Source organism: Patagioenas fasciata, chromosome 10 (genome assembly GCF_037038585.1).
Source record: "Patagioenas fasciata isolate bPatFas1 chromosome 10, bPatFas1.hap1, whole genome shotgun sequence".
NCBI classification, from domain to species: domain Eukaryota; kingdom Metazoa; phylum Chordata; class Aves; order Columbiformes; family Columbidae; genus Patagioenas; species Patagioenas fasciata.
Genome location: NC_092529.1, coordinates 9,996,359 through 10,023,997, shown reverse-complemented (window position 1 = coordinate 10,023,997; position 27,639 = coordinate 9,996,359). Strand labels below are relative to the sequence as shown.

At 42.2% G+C, this 27,639-nt stretch overlaps 1 protein-coding gene across 2 annotated transcripts; it reads left to right on the top strand.

The window, feature by feature from the left end:
• The first annotated feature begins 5,349 nt into the window (after positions 1-5,349).
• ITIH4 (inter-alpha-trypsin inhibitor heavy chain 4) lies at positions 5,350-24,089 on the top strand. Of its 2 annotated transcripts, XM_065845540.2 has the most exons (22): positions 5,350-5,436; positions 7,883-8,043; positions 8,457-8,561; positions 9,286-9,448; positions 9,552-9,662; positions 9,747-9,875; positions 10,747-10,863; positions 11,393-11,561; positions 12,523-12,639; positions 14,144-14,325; positions 15,203-15,385; positions 15,962-16,101; positions 16,675-16,829; positions 17,339-17,371; positions 18,143-18,175; positions 18,759-18,812; positions 19,136-19,174; positions 19,651-19,764; positions 20,385-20,559; positions 22,013-22,167; positions 23,024-23,126; positions 23,686-24,089. In XM_065845540.2, the coding sequence occupies exons 1-22, from the start codon at positions 5,365-5,367 to the stop codon at positions 23,759-23,761; spliced, it is 2,586 nt and encodes an 861-aa protein (XP_065701612.1). In that variant the 5' UTR covers positions 5,350-5,364; the 3' UTR covers positions 23,762-24,089. The 2 variants fall into 2 exon arrangements, with proteins under 2 accessions (XP_065701612.1, XP_065701613.1); XM_065845541.2 differs by lacking the exon at positions 18,759-18,812.
• Positions 24,090-27,639: the final 3,550 nt, after the last annotated feature.

The window sequence follows — 27,639 nt, the reverse complement described above, 5'->3', positions numbered from 1 at the left end:
TTCAGGCTTACATGTATTCTGTGGACACTGTAGTGTTGCGAGCTATGATCAAGTCTGTCAAACACACACATTAAACCTCCAGGTGACAGTTTGTGTCAGTGCAATTTCTTCAGACCGTGCCCTTGCCAAAGGGAAGCTGAGGAGAATCTGATCAGATGGAGTGTCCCAGAAACCTGGAGAACTCACCCAAAACTGTGCTGACCACAACAGTGCCTTAGAGATTCCCCTCAGGTCTGGGCTGTGCTCTGGGTGCTGCCCCCCCTCACAGCTTCCTCTCAGATCTTCCCGCCTCAGCTGCCTCCCTATGCGCCCCCTCACGGCCTCCCCTCATGTCTTCCTGCCTCACACCTTCCCCTCATGGCGCCCCCACAGCCCAGGGCAGTGGGGCTGTGGTTTGTGCACACACAGCTCTGCTGGGAAGCGAGCTGCCAGGCTGGCAGCCAAGGGAGGGCTTTCAACCTGTTCCCCAGCAACTTGGACGTCACATCCTCAAGGTTCTGTTGGATCAAGTGAGAAGAGCTGACAGACCAGCAGCACAGGCGCCATGTTCCTCCCAACTGAAGAGCCAAACAACCCGCTGGGTGTCTCTGCACCACAGCAAACCCACTCTGAGTGGAAGCTGGTTTTTTTGCAGCTCTTTTTGCATCTTGATTTGCTGCATTAAACATCCCCCAAGGTTATAAATTGGAATATTTCCTCTCAGGTGGATCTTTGTGCTCAAACACAGATGATCCTCTGTTGGCAGCTGCCATGCTTCCCTCACACTCCCAGTCCCAGGCATCACGTCTGGGGACAGTAATGTAAGTGCCACCTTTATGTAAAGAATTGCTTTCATTTTGCATGTTAGATCTGATTAGAAGGTGAAAGTGATATCGAAGGGCTCTGTGCACCATGAAAAATATCATCTTTGCCTTTTGTCTCCCAAACACTTCACACATAAAATGTGCTGACATCTGCAAAGCTCCCAGAGAGGCCGCAGAGTGTGATGTACATAAGGCAGCAGCAAATCCTTTTGGTTTAAGGCGTAGGTTTCCTTAAAAGATTAAAGATGTCACTGGTGCGTTGCCCTGCCTCGTTTCTTTTGTTTCAAAGATTGCTATTTGCAGCCAAGACCCTGCCTCTCCTCTCAGCCGGACACCATTTCTCCATGGGGCCCCGGCTCCTCACAGGTAACTCAGCCCAGCCTTTTCCTCTGAGAAAGAGCCATTTGGAGCTTGGAAGATCAAAACAAAAGAAAACGCAGTGGAGGGGAAACAAGTTCCCACTCTGGTAACACTGGAGCTGTGCCTGCATCAGTTTTAACCCATCTGTGACGAAAAGGTAGTAGAAGGATGTTGAATAATGAGAAAAGTAATGGAGAGGGACAAGTGGAGCAAAATGTTATCAATTTCTTTTGTACGATACAAGTGACTGAATATTGTGAATTTGCTATACTGGCTAGCAGGAGCGGGGGTGCTGTGTTGCAGGCCCAGTTTGGGTGTATTGCTGCTGATTTAGCAAAGCACAGAAACCCCTTGCAGCATGGACATGGCAGAGAAGCAAAGTGAGTTACCCAGCAGAAACTTGAGATTTTGCTAACAGTTTTATTTCCAGGATGTACTCAGGTCCAGGTATTTGTGATGCTTCCCAGTGGGACAGTAAGTGCTCAGGACCAGGGCTATGTTTTTTCTTTTTCTGTCTTTTAAGATGGACCCACATCTAAAAAATACATGGTGGAGGTAACAGTGTACCCCTGGGACAAAGTTTCTCCCCATTTGTGACAGCAAGGTGTGTGCTTTCCTGTACAAATTGTAGGAATCGTCCCCTGTCCCCAGCCTTGCTGCTGTGCTGGTGGAGCTGCTGCTGCCAACCCCACTTATCTGTGGTAATTTATAAGCTGTCCTAAGTACTTTCCTTTTCTGCAAAGCTGTCCTTTCTTTGTACACATGAATTATTTCTGTAGCATTACCCGTTACCTGAACAACTGCACTTACTAACCCAACTATGTGCACACGCTGCCATGATCTGAACTTAATCCTTTTCTTTTCACAGGTAGCTTTATTAAATCCTGGAAAAGTTACTGGCTGCTGCTGCAGGACAGGAGATACTTGTAGGTCTGAGGAATAAGTATAAAGCTGCCTGGAGAACTATTTGTCATCTTTTTCTTCATCCTTGCAAATCTACTAAGTCCAGTTATGGAAAATGTCTTTTTTTTTCCTTTTCTTCCTCATTTTCATAATGAGTAATAGTGATAGCGACAGACAAGTATCAGAATGAAGCCTCAGGGTTAGAACTTTTAGGTCCTTTTGTACTCAAAGGTATCTTCTGTTGTGGCAGTGGATTTAGAACCTTCCTCCGAGGTGATGTGAAGCGATTCCACAGTATATTCACTCCTCGCAGTAAGCAGCACTGGGTGCTGTGGGCTTGGTGCACCATGCAGCAGCAGCAATGGGCACTGGCCATCAGTGGCTGTCCTTCGGGGTTCCTACAGAAACAGGGCAAGGTGCTCAAGTCTGGGGACAAGGGTGAGCATGAGATTTTCCTCTAGCTGCTTCAGCAAGCTGTGAAGAGATGCGGGAAGCGTTTCAGAGTTTCCCTGCGTGCTGACCAGTTCTGCACACCCTGAACAGGGCAGAACAGACCATGCAGCATAAATCTGTGCAGTCAAAGCAGCTCTTTAATGTTTGTGGGATTTTACATGTGGGTATTTAAAAAATGATGACAGATCCAATTAATTAAAGCTGAAGCTTTGGCTCTTGGGGATCTTAGGCCACTAAGTGTATAATCCTGTGTACTTTAAGGGATTAAAGCATTACTCAAGTTGTAGAAGTTAATAAAACGTGTAGAAGTTATAATTTTTCTCTTGAAAGTACACATATTTACACGTCCTGCTATAACCAAAACAGTATTTGCAAGTAGCATAAACAGTCTGCCAGGAAGAAGTGAAGTTTATTTTTCAAAAAAGTTGCTTAAAGCAGAAGCCTTGTAAGACCCGGCTGTGCCCAACGGGTTGTTTATGGTAGACTTGTAAATGTCTGTCAAAGTAATAAATTACTGAGCCCTGCATTAGTGTCTCCTCGCAAATCAGAGGCCGCTGGAAGTGTGTTCTCCACCTGGATGCTTTGTCTGTAAAATAGAAATGAAGCAAACACAGATGCATGTATTTCCACAGGATCTTCATGTTAATTTAGGACAATTAATGGCATAATCTACCGTGAAATTATAAGAGGAAAACTGCTGTCAGAAAGCAATACAAAAAAGTGGTGTTGTGTGAACAGACTGCAGGTTTGGGTGAGAAAGGGCTGCCTGCCCTCCTAGAGTTGCCAACACAGGGCGAATGGACAATGATGGTGGGAGGGGGGGATTCAGCCTTTGTCTGTTCCAGGCTGAGGGCAGAGGGGGGGGTCTTTGTGGGCTGCATCTCTCCATACCACTGGCTGGTTGCATGTTAATGTACCTGTATGTGTGTTCATATAAATGCATATAGGGACTGGAGGCTGACGCAGCAGCTGCATATACCTGAGAGATCTTCTGAACTACAGCCCTGTGGGATGTTATTTTTCCTGTCTTGTTGATATTTTCAAAGTTTCAAACTTTTTATTTTCTTGAGCTGGGAATGAATGAACACATGGGTGTCTTTAGTTTGGAGAAGAGGAGGCTAAGGGGTGACCTTATTAATGTCTGTAAGTATATAAAAGGTGAATGCCATGAGGATGGAACCAGGCTCTTCTCAGTGGCAAACAATGATAGGATAAGGGGTAATGGGATCAAGCTTGGAACACAAGAGGTTCCATTTAAATTTGAGAAGGAACTTCTTCTCAGTGAGGGTGATGGAGCACTGGAACAGGCTGCCCAGGGGGGTTGTGGAGTCTCCTTCCCTGAAGACATTCAAAACCCACCTGGACATGTTCCTGTGCGACCTCACCTAGGCGTTCCTGCTCTGGCAGGGGGATTGGACTAGATGATCTTCTGAGGTCCCTTCCAATCCCAAACATACTGTGATACATTAAGCCTGCTGAAAGCTTTCCAATAAAACAAGCAAGCCCCAGACATGTGGCTCATGACAGTTTGCTCCCTGATCCCCATTTCTCACCTCAAGGTTGTAGAGCTGAGGAAATGAACCTTTGAAATGGGTTCTGCTCAGGGTCTGTTTATTCCACTGCCTAAAAAACCAATTATTTCGCCACAATGCTTTTAAAATGCTTTGTAGAAGAGACAGACATTACAACTACTTGGATGGAGAAATATCTTTTAAATAGTCATACGAGCTGTCTTGTGTTAGGAGGCTACCTAAACACCATATGAGTGAGCGTGTATTTTAGGAATTATGTTAGTAAAACACTGTCCAAAAGTATTTGTGTATAAATTTGGTCTTATAAGGCAACTTTTCCAGGGCTGCAAGCAGACACTTGCCGAACAAAAACTTCAGAGGAATTGCTCAAAGTCCCTGTTGGATGAAGATTATATTATAAAATAGGAGATAAGAAGCGCCATTCCACTCAGTTTCCAGGCAGATTCAGGTGAAGAGCTCTCCTAGCACTAAGCTTTTGTGCAAATAGCCCTGCTGAGCGCACAGGCTAAAAGCAGCTATGCAGAATCCCCGGCTGGATATGTTGCAGCTGAGTTAGCAGCCAAATAAGGCCAGATGTGCTCCCATGCACAACTGTCATTGCACTCATTTTTGGATGGTTTGTGTCTTCTTTGTGCACTTAAATACATGTACATGCAGGCACTGACTCAGCACCTCTCTCCCTAGGGAGTCCAGGCAAGGTCTGATTACTTTGTTTTTGCTGTTTAGATGACGACAAGCCACAACTGACTTTGCTATTTGACAAAGCAGGATTATGGCATGTCAGAGGAAGCAAAAAGAGATGTTTCAAGAGGGCCACTCTGTGCCTCTGATAAGCCAGTTGGGCAGGGAGACACAAGGTTTGAAGAAGTCACCAGCTGTAAAATCTAATGTGAATGTTGCATGTCTTGGCAATCTCCAAATCTCTGAAGTGCTTGAGGATGTTAAGGATGTGCCCTTTCAAATTATTACTGTCGGGTATGGTAGAGATTCATGCATCCAAAAATGCAGCATGTTGCACAGACCAGATCATCTGCCTGAGGAATTTTGCATGCCACAGTGGGATTCAAGTTTAAAAAGAAAATATAAGGATTTCTTAAATTTATGCATTATGAAACATTAAAATTCTAATGTTTAACAGCAAAGATCTGTTGGAAAAATAAAGGTTAACCAAGTCCAAGTTTTACCTATGTTTAACATGTAAATATTAAGTTTCTGAGTCTCCTCAAAGTCTACATAATATTCCCAAGTACAAGTTACTCATTAACTGATTGAGATAAACCAAGTTTTCATTTGAAAAATCTGGTCTTTCCAAAATGGAGGAGAGAACATTGCTCACATTGGTCTTTTCCTCACTTGTAATATTAGCAGAAACTATTGCTCAAAAGGTATTTGCTCTATTTTTTCTTTTTTAATGTTATCTTCTTTGCTCATTTGGTGATCCAGTGGTATCGCAATAGCCAGCCAGGTAATGCAGGTAACTCTTCTGGTAACCACCACCTGTGGAAGTTCAAGTGTATTATGTTGTGATTTCAGAGCTTTGGGTCCTTTTTCAGCCTCGTTGATTGGGCTGTTGCAGTTTAACAGTATGTGGCAGGAGAGCATTTGCAGATGTGTCTGATCAGGCTCTTCCCCAGTTATGTAAAATATAAAATTTGAGGGATCAATGGGTCTCCCTCAGCCACCAGATGAAGTTTGGATCTTGACACAGTGCTGTGACAGCAGAGCCAAATGAGGACCATTGCAGTGCCAGGAGGTTTCTGACAGGCATTTAACAATTTATGTGGAAGGGACAAAAGCGGAGCAGACTGTTATTTGTACTGTTTGGAGGAGCAAACTCTGTTTTGTATCATTTCAGGGTGCATGTGACTGATCTTATTTTTAACATATCAGTACTAGAGAAATGGAGGAAGCCTTATGTTAGAAGGTTTTTATTTCCATTGTGCCTATTCAGAAAAGCATAAAATGCAGGTGGGTTTCTGGGAAGCAGGGAGGTCTTGTGACTGCTGCAGCGGTGGCTGAGGGCTCTGCAAGAAGCTGTGCATGTGGTGTATGGGCTCTGGTGCCTTGGGGAGCCTTGGTCACTTCCCACTGCTACCCCACCTGGTGCTGGGCCCCTCCTGCCTGCTTCGCTAAGGGCACAGCAATGCCCCTCACCATGCTGCACCCCACTCCGTGCTCCTTCGTGCTGCTTACAGCTTAAAATGCTGCCAGGGCTGGGCAAGTGTGGGGGGTGTAGGTCCCTGTCCTGTCATTCCTGCAGCATCCCTTCAGCAGGTGGTTCGCGGGGTGGATTTTGCACAGAGTAAGTGTTGCACGGGGCAAACTCCTATGCCAGAAGGATGCTCCATGGGCAGTGATGGCCATCACGTGCCCGCGCTGACCCAATGAGCCATGACTCTGGGCTCAGAGCTCCTCAGTCATGGCAAAACCTCCCCTCTGAATGTGCCACAGGCAGGTTAGAGCACGGCGGGGCACCAAATGTGAGCAGAGATGCTCAGGGATACTCAGGAAGCCTTTGGGAAGAGAGACTACCAGGAGACAGACAGCCCCAGCTTGAGCAGGGGGGCTGCAGCTGGGGGTGGGCAGCAGGGAGGCACAGGCAGGGAGAGGTACCCAAACTGCCAGGATCAGGAAATTGTTCTCTTGGTGAATATTTTGGGGTTTTATGTCATTGCCCTGGGTTGTCAGTAGGCATTAGGAGATGGAGCATGCTCTGGCAAAGTATAATGAGAAAAGAAACAGCCACCCATTACCTGCAGGGTGCTGCTGTGGCACTTGCTGCCCTAATGCCTGAGCACAAAGCTGAGGTCACAGCTTTGTATTAAATGGCCATGTTCAGCTTGATCAAACTTTTGAATTTCAGCCAGTGCTCTAACTAAGAGGAGGCCATTGGATGCTATCAATTAGTCAGCCAAGTACGGGAGACAAATTATCAAAATAACTAAAGATCAGTTAGGCATTCAAAATATTTGTGAGACTGGAAAAGTGAAAATAGAAGTTCAGTGATCCCATCTGATGCAGAATTTTTTAATTTTAATAAACTATTGTGAGGCTGCTCATGTCCAGATCAACCCTTCTTAGTGTCACTACTGAAACACAGGTAGGGCCTTTAAAATAGACATCCTAAATGCAAAAGGAGAGTGTTTACAGAGGCGGGTTCTCCAGGCAATTCCTGGTCCAGGCACCCTGTATGGTGCTCGTGGGCAGCTCCAGGATGGTGCCCTCCTCCCATTGGGGGCCCTGGAAGCACCAGACCAGGGGAAACACAAGCGCTCAAAGGGCATCCCTGCGTGTGCAACCAGCAAGGGGCTGGAGGCCCACGCAGGGTTTCAATCCTGCTTAACTTCGTATGTGATACAAGGCACCGAGCTGAAAAGCATTCAGAAAAGTCAACAGCTGGGAGAGCAAATAAATTGTCACGTAAAATGCCGGCAGCTCTCTTTGCACAGGTCAGGTGCTCAAAGAGGCATCTGATTTTTCTGAGGTTAATCATAGGTGATGTATTGGGGTGACATGGCAGCTGCTCCAGAGTACCCTGAGGTGAGAAGACCACAGAAAAAGGCTTGATAGAAGCCTCCTGTGGAATGACAGCACACAGATTTATCTGCAGATTTTGCGTGGGGCTGTGGTCACAGCTGCAGAGATGTGAACAAGCAGATGGCCAGTCTGGTTATGAAAAATTTTCCCTCCCCACTTCTAGCCGAACCTTTGAACAGTTAATTCCTTTTCCGATAACATCCAGCTTTTCCAATAACATCACCCAGGTAAGGACTGCTTAGGAGCAAAAACCGAATGTTTCCGTTTCAGCTTGTTTATCTTTTTTTTTTCCAGCATGCTATTGAAATCTACAGCCTTCATGTGGACTGCAAGGTCACATCACGATTTGCTCACACCATCATCACCAGTAAAATTGCCAACCGAGCTAGTGAGTCGAGAGAGGCAACCTTTGAAGTGGAGCTACCCAAGACAGCCTTCATCACCAACTTCTCCATGTAGGACCAGTCCTCACCTGTGGTGTGATGGAGGGTGGGGTTGAGGTGTGGGGGGGTAGGGGTTCATCTTTCTTCTCAGGATGTGCTGAGTGAAAAGCACAAAGAGATGAGCTCTGAGGGGTCCTGGACAAAATGCTCCATGGGGCAAAGTAGTAGGCAGGCAAGGCTGCCTGCTGCACAGTGTGGGTGAAAAATGTGCTCGGTGGTGGTCTTTCTCCTGCTCCAGCCTCCTTGAGACCCTGAAAGGAGGAGGGCTGTGTTGTGGTGGTGGCTCCTGGCACCCTTCTGGATGAGAAGGGATGTGGGAGCCGAACAGCGACAGGGACACAGGGACACAAAGTGCAGCATTCCTTTTGTTTCTTTCCCCAGCACTTTTATGATAATATGAATTATTTTTTATGGAAACTGAACAGGTCCATCGATGGTAAAGTATACCCAGGAATAATAAAGGAGAAAGCTTCTGCTCAGAAGGAATATGACACTGCGATCTCACGTGGGCAGAGTGCCGGCCTCGTCAAGTATGTTGGCATCCTGAGTAAAGTTGTTCCAATGCTTTTCCTCGGCTTCTCGTTTGGCTGGGCGCAGGTTAAAACCCTGGAGTCAGCCACCTCAGCGGGCTAAATGTGAAAAGCAGCCTTAGGTTATTTTGGGGAGCAACTGTGTATATGTGTGTACACACATATATATATGTATGCACATATACATAATATACATATATATACACACACACACATATACACACATATATATATGTATATATATGATTTATATCTTCTCCTGCAATGGGCTTCAGTGGGAGGTGTCACCATTTAGTGTTGCCCAGAGATTTGCTGTCATGTGGGAGCATCTTGTCAGGCTCAAATGTTGCTCAGTCATTGAGTTTGCTTCCCCGCAAGCACAGAGGACCATGGCCCTTGAGCAGACATCATGCTTTTGAGGTGTATTTAATCTGTGCTTCCCATGTATTCAGCCCCAGTTCTACCTGGTCCCAGCATTCAGAGGTTTCTGCTCTGTTTCTGTTTGCGTATGCAGCATCCACGACATGCTAATGTAATATATATGAGGTATATAATACTGCCTGCAATGTAAAAAAAATCTTCTCTATGATGAATAAGATTTACTGCTACTCTTTTTTTATTTATTACATGCGGTCCATTGACCATTATTTAACACACTTCATAAACTTTGGCCGTCACACACAAACCTTCCCTGCAGGAGGTAAGTCTCTGTGCTCCCTCCCAGAATCACAGGCAGAAAACTGGAGCAGTTTCACGTGTCCGTCAGCATTGCAGCCACCAGCAAAGTCACGTTTGAGCTGATGTATGAGGAGCTGTTGAAGCGGCAGCTGGGCAAGTTTGAGCTACTGATCAAGGTCCGACCGAAGCAGCTTGTTAAGCACTTCCAGGTGAGCTGCCCTCGAGAGGGCTGGGCAGGGAGCAGCAGAGGTTTTTTCGGGCATGGCTGTGTTCCCTCTGAGATGCTGACACTGACTGCTTCTCCACTGTCAGATTGATGTGCACATCTTCGAGCCCCAAGGCATACGCTTCTTGGAGACAGACAGCACGTTCATGACAAACGAGTTAACGGAGGCGCTCACCAAAGTGCAGAATGAAACCAAGGTAAAGCAGCAGCTGCCAGATGTTGCTGCCAGTGGCAGTTTTAAGTTATGCTTCTTTAAATATTTTCTCTGGATTGCTTTGCAGGCTCACATTTTATTTAAACCAACTGTAGATCAACAGAAGATAAATCCTGAAGTTGATGAAACCCTCCTCAATGGTGATTTTGTTGTGCGTTATGATGTTAAGAGAGTTGCCACTGCAGGTGATATACAGGTAAAAAAGAAATAGAAATAAAAATGCTTTCAGATCACAGATACATCTGAATGTGAGGTGCAATCAGCAAAACAGCAGCATTTACTTTGGGGCACCAAGAGTGGTGCAGGAACAGATGGCAATGTTCAGTAAATCTCCAGAGGCACCAGGCACAACACAAGAATGGATCACCCTTGAAGAAAAATCAGTCTTTGTAATTTTGTTTCAATACTAAATCTATATTGCCACTTCATAGACATCTCTTTACATTCTTTTTATTACTGTTATTATTTTTGCTGATCTGTGGTGTACTTGTGGCTTCTTGTAAACAAAGTTTAGAGGAATGTGATTTATACAACTATTTTAAGTGACTGTTTGGTTTTGTTTGGTTTTGGTTTGGGTTCTTTTCGTGACAACTGAGACATAACTAAAGAGAGCAGGAACTTAAAAATATTTCTGGACCAATGCATATCCTAGAGAATAAAGTATGTTATTTTCCATACCATTTCACTAATGAAGTATACATGGATGTGCTAAAAGATGACAGTCACAGTCAATAAGCAGAGATGTGCTCGTAGGTGATAATAAAGAGGTAACATAATATACAGTGATTATACAGATATATCATACATATGGCACTGAAGCATTATATATATATTATATACATATATGCACTGTTCTCTGGTAATCTGCTCTCTACAGATAGTCTCACTTCCAGCTTGGAAATGCATTTTAATTGTTCTTTGATTTGCACTTATCTAAAAGAAAAGAATGCTGAGGATGCATCTCCTCTCCCCCCTGTCCCTGGCTTCTTGCTATGCCAGAATGTTAAGATGCAATATTTTTTTATTTAAATGTAATTTTATACATGAATTCACATTCTATATTTCAGATTGTCAATGGGTATTTTGTGCATTACTTTGCACCCCAGGAAATGCCAGCATTTCCCAAAAATGTCATCTTCGTTATAGATCGAAGTGGCTCCATGGCAGGCAGAAAAATTGAACAGGTAACTTATCTCCAAGTACTGACCCCTGTTTGCGTCAGTCACACTCACCAGCGTTCTCAGGAAGTGACTGTGAATTTCACTTTTGAAACGCATGCTGGTTTTGTACACACCAACATTTCCAGACATACAAAAATACCTGAAAATACGTAGGCACAGATTTAAGCTATTAAAGTGCAACACTTGTCTGATACGACTGTTCTCATGAGTGCCATACCTTGTTGCAGAGAGCACTTTTTCTGTCTCTATTTTTGCAGAATATTTGCTTCTAACTTTTTTCTTTAAGGAATTTTAAAGAGTTAATTTGTCTATTTTAGTTTTATTGGTGACTATATGCACAGCTTTGCACACAGGTGGGATTTTTTTATGACTTAGTCCAGTGAACAGGTTATTTCTGATGGGCTCAACCTGAACAATACCATTAAGTCTAAAGAAGGGCATCCTGAATGCTGCCGTGTTACACTGCAATTCCAATCCCAGCTGTGGCAGAGAAGTAGAAATTTTCAAAGTGTTTGTTTTCTCCTTGGAACAGACGAGGGCTGCCCTGTTGAAGATCTTGCAAGACCTCCACCCAGAAGATCATTTCAGTTTTATCACCTTTAACAGCAAAGTGGCGGAGTGGAAGAGCTCTTTGCTGCAAGCCACTGCAGAGAATGTGGCAAGCGCCACAGGATTCATGCAAACTCTTTCTGCTAGTGGAGGTACATAACCATAAACATGCACCAAATAGAATATATTGTTTAAAAAATATATTATTTTTCTAGTCATATAGTGCCACAGAACTACCATAAGTGCTCACAGAGCAAGTAAGTTTGCATGTTAGTTTTAATATTTGTGATTAATGAGTGGGATAGAAAGGCTGATTATGGGAGTGGATTAATTGTTGACTACGTTATGATACAGATATAGGGAGAGATGTTTAGATCACATCCATGAACTATACAAGCCACAAAGTTTTGTTTCAGATTTTTATAACAGAGATGTTTGAAAGACTTCCAATAGTACGGTTTTTTTTTCTGAAAAAATGTTAATTAAGTCAAATTTTAAACAGTGATTTGCTGATTTTTTTTTAAATCGTGTCCCCTTGTAAAATAAAATGCATCCCAAGTTACACTCCTGTGTAAGCCACACTACAGAAACAAAATAGTCAAAATAGTCATGAAGCATTTCAATTGCTGTATCACTCAGTGTGCTTTATTATTCATTTTTAAGCACATATAAAAGGCTATATGTCTTGTTAACATTATGCTGTTGGTATTAATGTAGGGCTTTTTTTATCCTGGGAGCTAATACCAATAAAGCCCACTTGTGCCATGCTCTTTTCTTTGGTTTCTCAAATAAGACTAGGAGACATCTCTTGAATGTTGGTTAACAGATGACAGTGTGTTTAGTGAAGCACTTTTTAATGGCTCTAGACATGTTTGTATTTCCCATGACATATGTATGGAAAATGCTCCCAAAAGAATGCTCCAGCATTGCCACTGCAGCATAATACACCATATCTGAGCCCAGTAGGCTAAACCCATAAATCCTCATCTTTCTGAAGGATTAGTCCACACAGAAAACTTTCAACAACTCTGCAGGGCCTGTGCAGATGAAGTGCCTCGATTTCTTTGGGTGATTATCCTTTTCAGGTGAGTGATGCCTGCTTTCTCATCACAGGCACAGATATCAATCGTGCCCTGCTGACTGCAGTCAGCCTGCTGGATAAAACTGAGAAGCTGCCAGAACGGAGCGTCTCCATGATTATTTTGCTGACGGATGGCCAGCCCACTTCTGGTGAGTAAATCCTAGACTCAGTCCTCTTTCTCCTTGATTTTTTTTATCTTTCACACTTGCATCCCAGACACTGACAGGTATCTGTGTTTCAGAAGAGCTTTGGTATAAGCAGGCTGGGCTACCACTGGATCTGTGTTGAAGAGAGGATGATTGAGAGGGATCTGGCAAGGGATGTAAGAAGTTATGACAGAGCCTCTCTGCCCATGACTACACATCCTTTAGCCAGGAACTGTTTTGCTAAATACAATTGGTTTCCCAGTTTATAAACTCCAGGGAATTGTTGGACATAGTCCAGGTGCAGCTGAAACATGACAGTAAAATGCTTAGAGTGAAAGAATGGACATTTTGCATATATTATATATGGTCCTATTTGAAAGATATTGCTTATATTTCTTCACCCTCCTTGTCCCAAACTTGAGATATTTTCAAGGTGTCTCTTGTTTTGTATTCCTTTCCATGTCTAACTCTTCACTAGTTATCAGCTGTGATAGCTGAAACCAGAGGGCTGAGATAGAAATATTGGGCTAAATAAACAGCAACTCTGAATGCAATGGCACAAACGTGACTTGTTCTGAACAGGAGTTTGTCTCAGTTTTGTGTGACACCAGCATCTCTCTAAGGCCAGCTATATTAATTCAGCTCTAAGCCCCCTTAATAGGATCAGTCTCCCTTCCAGCTTGTATGATCTGTACTGGTTTGTGGTTGGTTTATTTGTTTGGGTTTTTGAAATAAAATTCAGCTCACAATGCTGCCTGCTCAGCACGGCCACAGTGAACCTCAGATGTCCTCAAGCACATTACATATCCACAAGTTGGCCAGAAATCAGGCAAGAGTGGTGTGCCAGGCAAGTACATGCAGTGTTATTTCCTACACTGCCTTCCTGCAAAGCAGGCTGAAAGGGAAAATCTGAGCTGCTCTCACGATATTGCTACAGGCAGTGACAGTTTCTGCCTGGCAATGTTGGCAGAGAAGCTCTCCATATGGGCCATCAGCAGCTCTTCAAATGGGTAAGATGACGGTGTGAAAATCTTTTCCCTTTGTCACCCAAAGAGGCTGGGGAAGGAGCATGGCTGAGTTAATTTGCAGTTTGTCTGAATTACACCATTAACCAATCCATTCTTCTCTGAATTCATGTGCATAGTATTTATGAATGGTACTTGTCTTTCCAACCCTTGACCAAGTGTTTCCATCATTTGTAATGTGTGTGCTTTTTGTCCTAAAAGCCTTCTCTGACCCCCATGATCTTGTTAAATATTTTGCATTTAGTGATGGCGATAGGAGTAAAAGTCAGTAAAAGTCATTAACGGCGGGAATCAGGTTCTGGCACTCCAAGTGCAGAGTGGTGCTTTCATCTCCAATTCAGTTAAAGGAATTCTGTCCCATATATTTTTGATATTTTATTCTGAGTTATTTTTAAAAGACTTTAGGCAGAGTTTTCATTAAATCTGCTGCTGTCTTTTTATACTTACCCCCCCCCCCCGCCATGTTTTTGTTTCAATTACAGGTGAAAGTAATGTGGAAGTAATTCAAGAAAACATTCAGAATGCAGTTAATGGGAAATATGCTCTTTTCTGCCTTGGCTTCGGGTTTGATGTCAGTTATAAGTTCCTGGAGAAAATGGCCCTAAGCAACGGGGGAATAGCACGTCGTATATATGAAAATTCTGATGCAGCCTTGCAGCTCCAGGTCAGGACTAAGGAATATGCCATAAAATTCATTTATCAGCTACAGCTTGTGCCTACTCTTAGCAGCAACACCACAGATCTTTCTGAGATTAAAAGTTTGGTTTGAGTGTATCTGCTAATTTGGGGGAGGGAAGAAGTCAGTTTTGGAGTATTTGAGCATTTGTACTTTAATCATGGCTCAAAGTTGGTGTCCTCCTCAAATCAGCTGGTCATTTGAATAAACCTGGAAACACAAACATTTCTGTACATCTGCAAAAAGACAAAGTGTCTGGTGAAGGTGAAGGTGGAAAAACTTTGTTTCTTGGGTCTGATTTCAAACCACTTGAAGTACCACCACTGGGAGCTGTTTGTCATGGTTTCCCTAAAAATCAGTGGGTAGTCTGAGGCACCTACAAGCAAACTGGCTCTGCAATACCACCAGCCGGGATCTTTCCTGCCCATCTGAAGAGGGTTGTCAACTTTTGGGACATTCCCTCTTTTAAGAACCCACTTCTGCCTGTTTTGGCTGGGTTTGTGTAATACCAGCGTTGGTCCAGAAAGAAGAAAGAGCAAGATTAATCCTCAGGGTTAGTCAAATTTAAAAAAACAGATGTGAAAAGTGGTCAAAGCAAAACATCTAAAGGGGATGGGATGGTGATAATGAGCATGCTGCTTGGGCACTTGAATTACCATGGGAAATAGAGTTTATTATGGCATCACCAGCCTGGCTGGAGAAAGGTGTGCTGAACCCTGGGAAGAACCTTTCAATTTGCAGCAGTCTTACAGTCTTATATTAACCGCTGCTGCACATCTCTGTTTTTAAGGGGATTTTAGGTATTCAACACATTCTTTACACAGTTTTGTAGTCATTTGTGCTCACTTTCTCTGCTGCTTTTTAGGGCTTCTACCAAGAAGTGGCTACCCCAACACTAATGAAAATTGAAATGCAGTATCCAGAAAATGCTGTTGAGGGATTAACCAAAAACAATTTCAAGCTGTTTTTTGAAGGATCTGAACTTATAGTGTCTGGAAAAATCAGCAATGAGCTTGATCTTTTGCCAGTAGAGATTAAAGCTCAGTCGGTAAGTGTTTAGTTTACTAACTGTGAAAAACATTATCTCCCTGCTGTCTTTTGTGGTGCTATAGGAGACTTCCAGAAGTCTTTTGTGTGTAATATATGTTCTCCACATTTGGTCCTTCAGTTATTTTCCCATTTTAGGAAAATATTTTAGAATATAAACAAATTTCCCTCCCTGAATCTGCTGCAAAAGGAAAACCATGAGGTATAGCCATGAATAAACAAGCAGCAATTTTAATGCTTTCAAACCCACAATATTTTTGCCTTTCAAGCAGTTTTAGGAAACTAGTTTGTATTTTTAGAATGAAGAAGGAAGCCTAAATGATTGACCTCAAAAATATTTAAATAATAGAAAAAACTAATTACATCCTTTTTTTCAACATTGTTTTGAGTCCAGAAATACATGTCTAAAGTACATGCTGCTTTGGCGATTCGGAGTTGTATTTTCCAATGGGAAAGGACAACATTGAAGTACCAAGAGGGCTTTTTGGCTCTGAAAGATGTTTGTTTAATTTTAATAATGTGACTCTAAAAGAGGCCTGGAACTGTTCTTTTGATGGTCAGTTTTCTCCCACTTCAGCATGCTAGTGACTTGACTCTTAAAGAAGAAGCAAATGTCAAAGAGAAGGAGCAAGTATTTCAAAATCGAAGTTACATCTTTGGAAATTTCATAGAGAGACTGTGGGCTTACTTAACCATACAACAGCTTCTGGAAAAATCGTAAGCTATTTTAATGTATTCACAAATTATGTGATCGGAAAATACAAAGAAACAGAAATATTTCTGCAGATAGTATTAAAAACTGGAAAAATACCACAATACTTTATGAGTAACGTGAAGTGTCTTTCAGTTCATTATAGCCCTGTATCACTAAATACATCTATACATACATATGAAAACATAATATAAAATATTCTTCATGACATTACTATGAAATAGATTTTAATTACATGGCTTGTGTTGAACTGTTATTACACATTCAGATATATTGTCTGTAGATAAGTGAATGGCAATAGCTAGTAAAGACAACAATAACTATGTCCTTAAGACATTTAATAGATCATGTATCTATTATTTTTTATGTATTTGAACCATATATAGGCTCCAGTGTTGCAAACAATTAAGCATCTCCATAATTTCAAGCACGTGAACATCTGAGTTACGCCAATAAGGCTCCCCATCCTTCAATACTAAAAAATATTTGTTAAGACAAAGCTAATATGAAAAAGAATCAGAAGGTGACTTGCTTGTGGTGTCTGTATGCTATTTCTTCATCATTAACACAGACTTTAGTATTTCAGCGCAAGAAGAGGACCAGAAAGCCCTGGAGGCACAAGCCTTAGAGCTGTCTCTGCAGTACAGCTTTGTTACACCCCTCACTTCCATGGTGGTCACCAAACCCACTGGCCAGCAGCAGATGGAGCTGGTGAACAAACCCACTGAAGCTGGTAAATGGGGCCTCAAACAGCCGCCCCCCCCCCCCCCCCGCAAATATGCTGTTTTCATTGACGATTTGTTGTTGACCTCCAGTATAGATTCATTTTATAGTGACATGACACGGCAATAAGCCATATCAGAGGCAGGAGTTCAGGTATTAACTTCCTTTCAAAATAAAACATAAGATTTTTTTTTTAGATGTGAAGTGTTGAAATGGGCACTACTATTGAAATGGAAAACAGTTTGTTTAAATGTTAACTAAATGTAATTTAAAAGTTGTTACTCAGCATCCCTGTCACTACAAAAGTGTTCTGCATTTTGATCTGCAGTATCGAAGTGTAAAAATGAATGCGGGGCAGGAATGCGTGCCACGGCTAGGAGTCATGCATGTGCTCCATCTATCTATCCTTTAACAGAAAAAAACCTTGTCAACTGAACCCAACACCCACTTGTCCCCTACTTCTGGTTTGCGCATCAGTATGACTGTATGACACTAACCTGTCCCTCTTGCTTCTGTTAGATAATGAGAAGCCTAGCAGTTTTCCAGTGGGAGGTAAATGTTTTCTTCTTTTCCAGTAGCATGCTTCCATAATGGTCTCCAGTGGGGGGAATGGAAAGGAAAAGCTCATTGTGGTTATTTTATAGAGCAGAATATCTGAGATTTGGAAAAATATGTGAAACTAAACATATGCAATGGCTGACAAATTCTGTGCAGGATTTGGGTGGATAACATGGCCCAAGGGAGAAAATCTTCCATTCAGAAAGTGTGGAAGTCCAAAATTGTCTTTACTCAGGAGGAAAAGCTGTTCTTCAAGTAAATCGCACTAACGATGTTTTCTGCTTCTTCCTACCATGTTAAAAAAATCAAGCTCAAGATATTTTGAATTAATTCTGAGGATGATTTAGGAGTTTTCCTTTCTCTTTCTGGCCCCTTTGCATACCCTCCCATGCCGGGTGCCCCTTCTACCAGAAGCAGCCGCCCTCGCATCAGGGATGGGCAATTTTGCTGCACAGGCGCCACCGCTCTCTCCATTGTCGCCATGCACAAGGCGGGTGAGGCCCCAGGCATCTGGCAGAAAATCTCATCCCATTTTGCAAACCACTTCCTCACAACTAAGAGTAGTTTTTGTCCATTTCCATCCTTTGGCTGGAAATATTTTCCAGGGATCAGTGCTCATGTTCTGTGGACTTCATTACTGCAGTTTACTTTGGGAAAGGAAAGCAGATGCAGCTGAAGAATTACAGATCTGATGTTTGAAACACTTCTGTAAGGTGTGTAATACGATGATGAATGAAATACAAATACTGCCTTTTCTTTCTCCAGATGCTTATAGACTGAGAAGCAGATCACCTCCTGGTAAGTGCTCCTCCTTTGTTTTTATTCAGAATAATTTTATAAAGATGATAGCAACATTACTTTAAATACATTTGGACTGTGGACATCCACTTGATAGACAATTTAGTTTTTATTATATGTATTTCAGTCCACAGATATTTTATAGTGAATTATAACATTTTGAAAACAATCTTTGGTACTTTTTCAGAAACAAAAAATTACCTCCTGAAAATAAAATGGGAAAGATCTGGAAAAATCATGTAGTAGTAAGCTGAAGGAAATGGATGTAAAAATCATAATTTTCCAGTCCTGGGGTTTGCTGCACGGGGCACAGCAGCCTGCACGATGACAGTGCCAGTCCCACAAGGAGGAAATCCCAGGCTGCTGCAGAGACAGAGCCCGGCACTGTCACAAGCACCTGTAGTGCAGAGCAGAGAGGGTGCGGGCTGCTGCCTGCACAGGATCTGCACGCCTGCACTTGTGACTGTAGCCAAAAAAATCAGTTGGCAGTGAGCAGGAGGAATTCCCTGTTCTAAAGGGTAGGGAGGGAGATGCAAGCCACAACCCCAAACCAACAAAACATTGGAAAAACCTTTTATTTCAGGTCGATGGCGTCTTGAGTCCAAATCTGGCAGCAACAAGAAGCTGTCGTCAGTAGGTAGCTATTGACAGTTGCGTGCAAGAGGAGCTGGGGTGGGTGTGCTGGGTTCAGCGCTGTGGCTGTTGCAAACACAGCTCTGAACCCTCCTGCAGCTCAGGCTGAGCATGTCCTGCTGGCGTGGTCAGTCCTGAGAGAAATAGGCACTGGATGTTGTGCTTTTTTTTCCCCCTTGGGATATCTTGTTTCAGGCAAAGCTCTCCGTAGAAGCCAGTGAATAGCTCTGTTCAAAAGGCTTCTATCACAGTATTCTTCCTGGTTAATTAGCCAACTTAGAGAAAAATGTTTCATTTAACTCTTCTTACTAATTTTAAGTATTTCAGTTGCCAGGCTAAGAGATACAATGAGAGCACAACCTCTTGGTAAGTAATACATACACTAGTCCCATTTTAATAATTAATAAAACTGTAATGTACAGTTGTTCATACAGTAATGTTTTTTTCTGACTACATCAATTCTATATTCTTGCAAATCTTGGCTGGTTCTTTCCACATAAGTGAAAAATATCCCCCTATCCCATGAGAAAGCTGCTCTGATTCAGGGATATAACCACCAACAGAAATGTAGTACAGTAGATCTTCAGTCTCAGCTTTTTTAAGGGTTAGTTTGCTTTAGTAAACTCTAAGTTTAAAAATCTGTTGCTTTCATTTGTATCAAGATGCTGTGCCTGTGTGTGCTTTTCAATAATCATTACTGTGTCGTTTTTAATCATTCTATTCTATAAAAGCTATAACTAATGTTTTAGGTATAAATTGATTGAGTAATTTTGCTGTGCCTATCCAAAGGGCACAGGCTAGATTTTTGTTTGCATGCTAACATTGTTCTTTTGGCTTTTCAGCCAACGAATATCCACAGCTTCTCTTGCAATTACCCAAACAAAATGAAATTATCTGTTTAAATACTGATGGAAAAGCACAGCCCTCTGTCCACCTTCTGTCAGATCCGGAGCAAGGTGAGTGAGGCGGATTGCCTCTGATACCAGGGACAAGGAGAGTCACTTTGGTCTATGAGAGCAGTTGGTGTGTTTGGGAATGACCCTCTATTGTGAAGGGCCATGACTGGAGAGGCTGTAGTTAGATTTTCCTTTGTATTAGCCGATATTGGCTTTCACTGTGCAACAGCTGAGGGCACTTCTCACTGCTCTGGTTGTGGGTCATCTCCTTCTGGTGGTGTGACATCCATGGCCTTTAGGCTTTTCTCCTGCCTAGCCCTTGGGGGCTTCTGAGGATGCAGAGACTTTAAACCCTACAGTCCCTATGTGCCTGTGGAAAGATGAACATTCTTAATGTGTTGCAGTTTTTCTGCAGTCTTGTACTCAGGAGAGCTGTGGCCCCAAGTGTTGGTTCTCAGCTGCTCTGATTACGGAGCAGAGCCACTTCTGAGATGAGGTGGCAACGTGGGCGTAAACAGACTCTGGTGACCCCACTGCAGACTTGGGGCATGTGGAGCTGAAATCTGGGGTAGATTTGAGACCCCCAAGTTGTTTCAGCAACAAAGCTGAAACAGTTTTATTAAGATTACTCATACCTTAAAAGCACAGTCACCTGACAAATTTGTTTCAATGTTTTAAAGGACTCACTGTGATGGGGAAACTCGGGGACAGAAGAAATCACTTTGTACAGTTTGAAATTATCTATGTGAATCCCCCTGTGCAAATCCATGTCTCCACGGATGAGATCCTCCTAAGCCACAATAACGAGAGCACTCGGCTGCCATGGACAGAATCAGCCACCTCCTCTATCCACGGGTAAGAAACGTTGCCCTGTCCTTTCCCAAACTTGAAAATGTGTCAGACTTTTTTTTTTTTCCTTCCAAATCTCCGCTTTCACTCATGCGATTTGCTTCAAGTGCTTCTAAACGTTCTTATCCACTGAGTAACTGAACATGACCGAAAGCAGGGTACCCTCACAATCCCCCCACTCAGGAAAAAAAGGTTTGTTTCAATTCTCCATGCCCGTATAAGAGAATCAAAACAACTGCACTGCCAGCCCGCCTTTCTACTTTGATGTCAGAGGCAGAACATTTATCTTCCAGAGAAAAGGACCCACTGCAGCGCGTAACAGCCACCGTGCCACCATCACGCCAGCCGCCACCAGGCACTTTGTGTTCCCCGGGCCGCAGAGCAAGGGCTGAGAAGTGATGGCTTTGACATTTACTGTCTCTTTTATACATTAGTTGGCTCCACACAGGCTGAAGTTTTCTTTCTCCTCAGTTTTAGCAATAACGTCTAGGCGGCTGCCATTATTTAATGGGAAGGCATAAAGTGTTTGAATAGCTGTCTGCAACTAAATGCCCAGTACTTTAAGTGTAGACTTCATTTGTTGGACTAATTAGAGGATCCTTCACTACCACAAGAAAGGGCTTGAATGTAGCTCATTCCACCAGCCTTTTTGCATCGCCAGAATGAACCTCAGGGAGGATCTGCTGTTGGTCTGGGGCAGACAAGGACACACAGCACTCCCTCCCTTAGAGGCAGTTCTAGGCAATAACAGAAGTCCTAAAACAACTGCTTTCAATTACTTTTGTAATCCAAACGGAGCCAAGAACATGCTGCATTTATGCCCTTTTATAGCTTGTCATCTACCAAGCAGAATGATCGTTCTGCTTCAAACCAGTGCCTGAGCCTCTGTAGCGGCAGCTCTTTGTACACCAGCATGTGTGGGTGCATTTTTGTCTAATCTGAACTGCAAGGGAGAAAAATGACAGTGGATGTTTGTGTTCTGCAAGCCTACCTGGAGTAAAAATAAAATTGCTGGGTTAAAAGGAAGACAGGATCTGAAAAGACTTGGTGAATATCAGAGAAAAAAAATATTTGACTTGTTTTCAAAATAGATTGAATTATTCTATCTACTCTACCCCTTTTCTCATTAAAATGATGAAAAAATGTTGTGGGTTTTTTTTTTTTCCCATCCAAGCGTTTCTTGTTGTTATGGATGATAAGGTGTTTTTATCAGCAAATGTTCTTCTCTGGTGTATTTGCATGTAACCTAATATGGGAAAGATCTGTTGTGTAGCATACATAGAAAAGAAATGCTATTTAATATTTTCTGCCTTAAAAATAACGACCAACAGATCATGAAAAATGCAACTGCAAGGAGATAAAAGGCAAAATTAAATTAGCTTAATTAATTAATGTCAGCCAGTTAAATACATATTCAGTCTTCATATTCTTGGAAATAACATAATCATTTACTTCCTAGGCTGAGAGTTTCAGTTGAAAAGGAAAGGAGCATTACAGCATCATTGTCTGACACGGTCACAGTAAAAATTTCCTTTGTAAAGTTTCCAGATGATTTCCTTGGGCTCTATTTCTTGAACACAGACCATTTTTCTGACAAAGTCAGTGGAGTTCTGGGTATGTATCATTATGAATGCATGCAGCAAGGAAGGATGATCTTGTAACGAAGCTTCTGAGATGAGAATATAGTGGGTTGTCTTTTCAGCCACATCATAAGCCTTTATTCAGATTTTACTTCCCTGGGTCCTGACAAACTCTTATGAAAAGCAGAGGGCAGGCAAGGCAGCAAGAATGCTGTAATTCAGGGAGTTCTAGTGAAACCTTACTTATTCTTTTCAGACATCTTACATCACCTTTTACTGAAGAGCAACCCAGACCCTACTCTGTGAAGAGGGGAGGTCTAACCCTGGAAACGTAACATGAGCTTTTCCACTCATCAGTGGTACAACCTTAAATAGACGATTACGGGTTTAGAAAATGTTAAAATAAGGCTAAAATAATAGTTAGGTTAAACCTCAGCAGTGCTGTGGAATGACAGAATTTATGCATCAAATTCATATGATGTCAAATAATGGACTATAAATAATGAACAAAAAATTGTAAACAGTCAGGGTTACAAAATGAAATCCAGCTGGTCCTGATCTCAACTACAAAAGTCCTGATGGGACTAAAATTGAAGTTATTTCAAGAACTTTGCAAACAGAGAGGCTGCATATTCTAAAACCACAAAGAAAATGTGAAAACCCATCAGAGCAAGTCTGGATCTCTCTGTGGAGGAGCGTTAGGGATAACAGGGGATCACAGCTGAAACACAAGGATTTTCTTAACTTATTAAGAAGTCTCCAAACACGGTCTTTTTGTTTTGTTTGCTTTCAGAGGCAGATGGTTGCTTTCCTAGTGTTACAGCTTTTGGGTTAAATGAACAAGAATACTGGGATGTTTTGTGTTTTTAAATTGTGTGTCTGTTCCTTAGGACAATTTTATTCAAAAGCACAATTTGAGAATAATTCCAAGATCAATCAGAGAGCTGATGAAAGACTCCTAAGTGTGTCTGGATCTGAGCACAGAGTTACCAGGTAACAGATTCAGAATAAGGTTGAGTGATGGACATGCTTTGAGATGTATTTTATCAGCTAATCCCAGAGACCAAAAGAAATTAAACTAATGGAGTGTTTGTCTGTAACAATATACCCCCTTGGTGTAAATAATGAGAGTTTGTGCTTGAATTTTCCCCTAACAGCCTGAATTTGTTGCCTGTTAAGTGATGCTACAAGACCCAAGGCTCCTATTTAATTGGGGGGTGAAAATAATACCCTGGTGCTGTGGTTTGCATTAAAAAAAACAAGTAAAGTAAGGTTCTGGTGCCTTGTTTACATGGATAGAGGTTGTTTCCTCAGCTGGATTTACCACAGGGAAAAAATCAATTGCTTTCAGTAAGTGTCTGTGATGCGGAAGAAATGCTGAAAGTGTGCAGCTTCTGCTTGCTGTCCCTGCGTGTCCCTGTCACCGCTGCCTCCAGCTCTGCCCAGGCACAGTCCCTCTGACTCCTTGTACCATCTGCAAACACAAGGTCGATTCCGGGCCTGCCCTTTGGTTATTTTATCACTATTTTTTCTTGTTTTGATTTTGTTTCAGGCAATACAAGAAAGATTACAGGCTTGAGTCAACCAGTGACCCTGTTCCATGCTGGTCAATACACGTAACTCCCTAGAAAAGAGTATTCTGGGAAAGAAAACTATGCAAATTACACTACTCCAAATATTTTTTGCTAGTGCTTCTCATCAAGAAAACCATGCAGTTAAAGCCTTACCTGTTACTATAGATAAATGTCACAAATATTTTACCTTGAAATAATTACCCTTACTAGATGAGAATGTGCTTGCTGGTTGTTTGTTATTTTAAAATGGTTTGTAATATTTAATCTGATTAGATTGTTGAAGATTTATATGAATGAACTAAATAAAAGGGACATAATCAGCTCACAGTTTGAAACAGACATACAGACTTAGCTTTCCAAATAAAAATAATTAGTGCCATCACCCAGTCCAACAAATGTGTCATGCCAACAGTAATAGATTTCTAAAATATATGTTCTCTACCCAGTTACAAATGATGGTGTGATTGAACAATGTGTTTTGTAAAAAGAGTATGAAGTTTAAAGCAGTATTAGTTTACCATTTCTCTCATTTTTTATTATATGGGGGAAAAAAAAAAAGCAGATTTGCTCTTTTGTTCTTTGGCAATAGTTCAGGAACAGTGTTCAAAGCTTGTGAAACGAGTAATAGGACCATAAGCAGGGACAGCAGCCCACACTGTCTGCAGTCCCGCTCATTGGTGCAGGGTCTGAGGCTCTGCTTTGAAAATGGCTGCAAAACAGACACTGGCTTGTTGTGAAACAGACCTCTGACTTGTTGCAAAAGACAGCATTTCAGCCCTGAAATTTAGCAGCTTTTTTTTGGCACCATTTCATGCACATTTTGTAAATATTGGAAGATGTTTTACAAATAGTGAAGTACTCAAAACAACATGTGGTGCACGGAGGTAACAGTTCAGAAGAATCATACACACAGAAGCCTCTGTCCATGGAATGCTATTTGTAATTTTAGTCTTCAGGTTTTTTTCGTAAATTTTAATTCCAAAATGATTTTGTGTCTTAGAATTTCAACTCCTGTGTATCTTAGAACCCATACATGTAACAGCATTGTAGAAAGTTTAACAAAAGTTGCTTTCTATCCTGCCAGTAATATATAACTGGAAAAACCTTATCATTTTAAAGCAATGTACTAAAAGAGAAGCAGTTCTTGCCAAAGTCAGTAAGATAAAGCAAACTATGTGATTAAAAAATTAGAATCCTCTTTTTAAAAGCATTGTGTAGACACTATGCCAAGATATGTTTGTGTGAATTGCTTGTACTTTCAAGATGCATATTCAGCTGGACAAATTACATGACAGACAACACGGAATTTGGAGACGCCAGATTGCTTGCTTTGCCACATCATAAACAGGCTTACCGATTTGAAAATCAGGAGCTTATTTCCATCATAAATGAACTTAGCATTTCAATTACATGCTGTTGATACTGAGTTTTATCAGTGGACTTACTGCAAATGAAAAATTCCCTGCTTAGAGGGTGTCTACACATTGCCCCCTGCACCTGACTGCAGGAGCAGGGAGGTCTGGCTGGAGGGCACCTGCCACCTGGTCCCCTCTGCTTTAAGCCAGGCTCAAGTGTGCACAGACCATTCTTGAGAGTTCTTCTTCTAATCCACCTGATAAAACCTTCAATGCTGGAGGTTCCTCAAATGTCCCTGTTGCCCTGTCACTGCAATTCTCCGTCACTGCAAAGAAGCAGATCCTGCAAAAAGCAGATCCTGCGAAAAGCAGATCCTGGAAAGGGGCAGCTCCTGCTAACCTTGATAGACAGGAAGCAAATCAGCTGTCAGCCTTCCTCACAGCAACTTTTCACATAGTTGGGGTGTTTTCCTCCCACTCTTCCTACAAATTCCCTGCAAAGCCGTTCCTCTCCTCTGGACTGCATCCAATCCGTCTGCTCTGCACTGAGGCGCAGTGCCCAGAGCTGCACAGGGACAGCACCTGGAGCTTCTCAGTGTCCCAGCAGTGGTGCTGGACCCACAGGGAGGGCTGCCGTCACCGTTTACAAAACCAGGGCAGCTGTCCTTGCTGCAGCAGCCTTATGTCGCTAGTGTGCCTGGCCGCTGTGACCCACAAATCCTTTCTGCAGTGCTGCTTCCCCTCTGCAAGCGTGCTTTCTGTTCCGTAAGTACGTTCCAATTCACTCTTTTTCATTTGAATTGCGTCTGAATTTGTTTTGTCACTCTCTTCCTGTCCTTTCCAAGCCCTGAAGTGAGTTCTGATGGGCTTCTGATTTCCTAAGCTCCCTTCCCTTGCTCAGGAAGCTGAAGGCAGACACAGCAATGAATATTTTGCATTCTGTAATTTCTAATTCCAATGTAGAATACACAGTATATCTTACATTTTTGCCTTTCAACCAGCATTGTACCAGTCAGTGGCACGAGTAAAATTTATCTAACTGTAAGCATATGTTCGCTACTTCTCTTTCTTCTTATTGTCACCTTTAGCTACATTTCCAGTTATCTCCTATCTTGCAGTAATCTTGGAAGAACTATGTATTAAAAAGGGGATTTTTCTATCATCTCCAAAAGTGTAAGTGGGAGTTTCTGAGGCTGCCACAGAAGCCACGCAGAAGCAGACAACAGCCTTTAAGATCAACTTTTGGCTGGCTCCTGCCACCTCTGGAGATTGGCCTCATCCCCATGAATTAAACAGGAAAGCTCTGGCTGAGGCCATGCCCACCATCACCTTGTGCCTGAACTTTGCCGGCCAGGTAGGTCAAGATCTGCTGTGTCTGGCTATGTTTTTTTGTTCCAAAGGAGCCCTGAGTCTGGGACCAACCCTGATGGGCAGTCCCACAGCTCCTGCCTCGGGATCCACAATGGATCACTGCTTTATTTGATTCAACCTAATTCCTTATATTGCAATAAAATTTTAGAACCATGTAAACTTAACCTTACCAGTTTCAATTTTCTGGTCTTCTCTCTGTCCTTTTTTTCCTCTCAGCCTTCCTCATTTTTCAGTAACCTATCTTCTGTAAGAAACAACTGTTTCCTTTCATTATTTTTGTCTGAATTTAGCAGGCACAGATATCTAGCCACTGTGACATACGCATCCCCTGCAATAACTGATTTTTTTTCTTCTTCTATAAAACTTTCATTCACAGTAAAGGAATTTGTTCCTGGAGGAGGCCTGTGTCTTCCATAAATTTAACAGCAAGTATATTTTTCCTCTATCTTTTTTTCTCTTTGTTTTTTCTGTTGCATTTTTGTTCACCTCTACCTTTGCTCTTCCAATTTAGCCCATGACATCTTATGGCATCTCTTTTTTTTTTCTTCCCATTACACTTCTCTTTCTTTGCATGTGCATTCTAGTTTCCCACACACTGACTTTCTCTCCTTGTTATAGAACAATAGGAAACATTCTACTTTGCCCTGTGACGCCACAATTGCCTTGTTGTGGCTGATTTGATTAAAAGAAAACTTGAAGTAACTAAGAAATCTGCTTATTTTTTGCTTTAGAAGTAGTAGCTTATAATTTCTTCCAGTTCAAAATAAATATATAAATAAATGGGACACTACTTGTCCTGAAATACATATGTAAATCCTGTTACGGAAACAGAGGGAGGAATTTTACTAGAAGACTGTAAGGCTCTTACAAAAAAAAAAGATACTGTCCAAAAGACAGCTACTATTACTTGAATCTGATTGCTGTTTGGAACTGTGGTATTTCATTAATTTATAAAGATAGGGGCATTTAAAAGTTAGGTTCAAATTAAAATACTAAAACACAGAATTCCTGGATGCTAAGAGTCAGCCAGCCTGCAGCACTGCACAGGCAAGCAGCCCAATGGTTTGAAGTGCTACTGAATGATCCTGAAACGTGCTGGGCTGTCAGCTGTCCTCTCGTGCTGAATTTCAAACTGCATCTGGCATCCTGGGCTCTGTGAAACCGGAACGAAAACCCTGATCGCTGTTGGAATAACAAAACAAGACA

What these genes read in the sequence shown, in the direction of transcription:
- ITIH4 (XM_065845540.2), top strand. Translation starts at nt 5,365, where the DNA reads ATGGAGGAGAGAACATTGCTCACATTGGTCTTTTCCTCACTTGTAATA. An exon ending in CAGAAACTATTGCTCAAAAG is followed by an intron (nt 5,437 to 7,882) that starts GTATTTGCTCTA and finishes TTTTTTTTCCAG; the next exon opens with CATGCTATTGAAATCTACAG. An exon ending in TAGCAGTTTTCCAGTGGGAG is followed by an intron (nt 17,372 to 18,142) that starts GTAAATGTTTTC and finishes TTCTTTCTCCAG; the next exon opens with ATGCTTATAGACTGAGAAGC.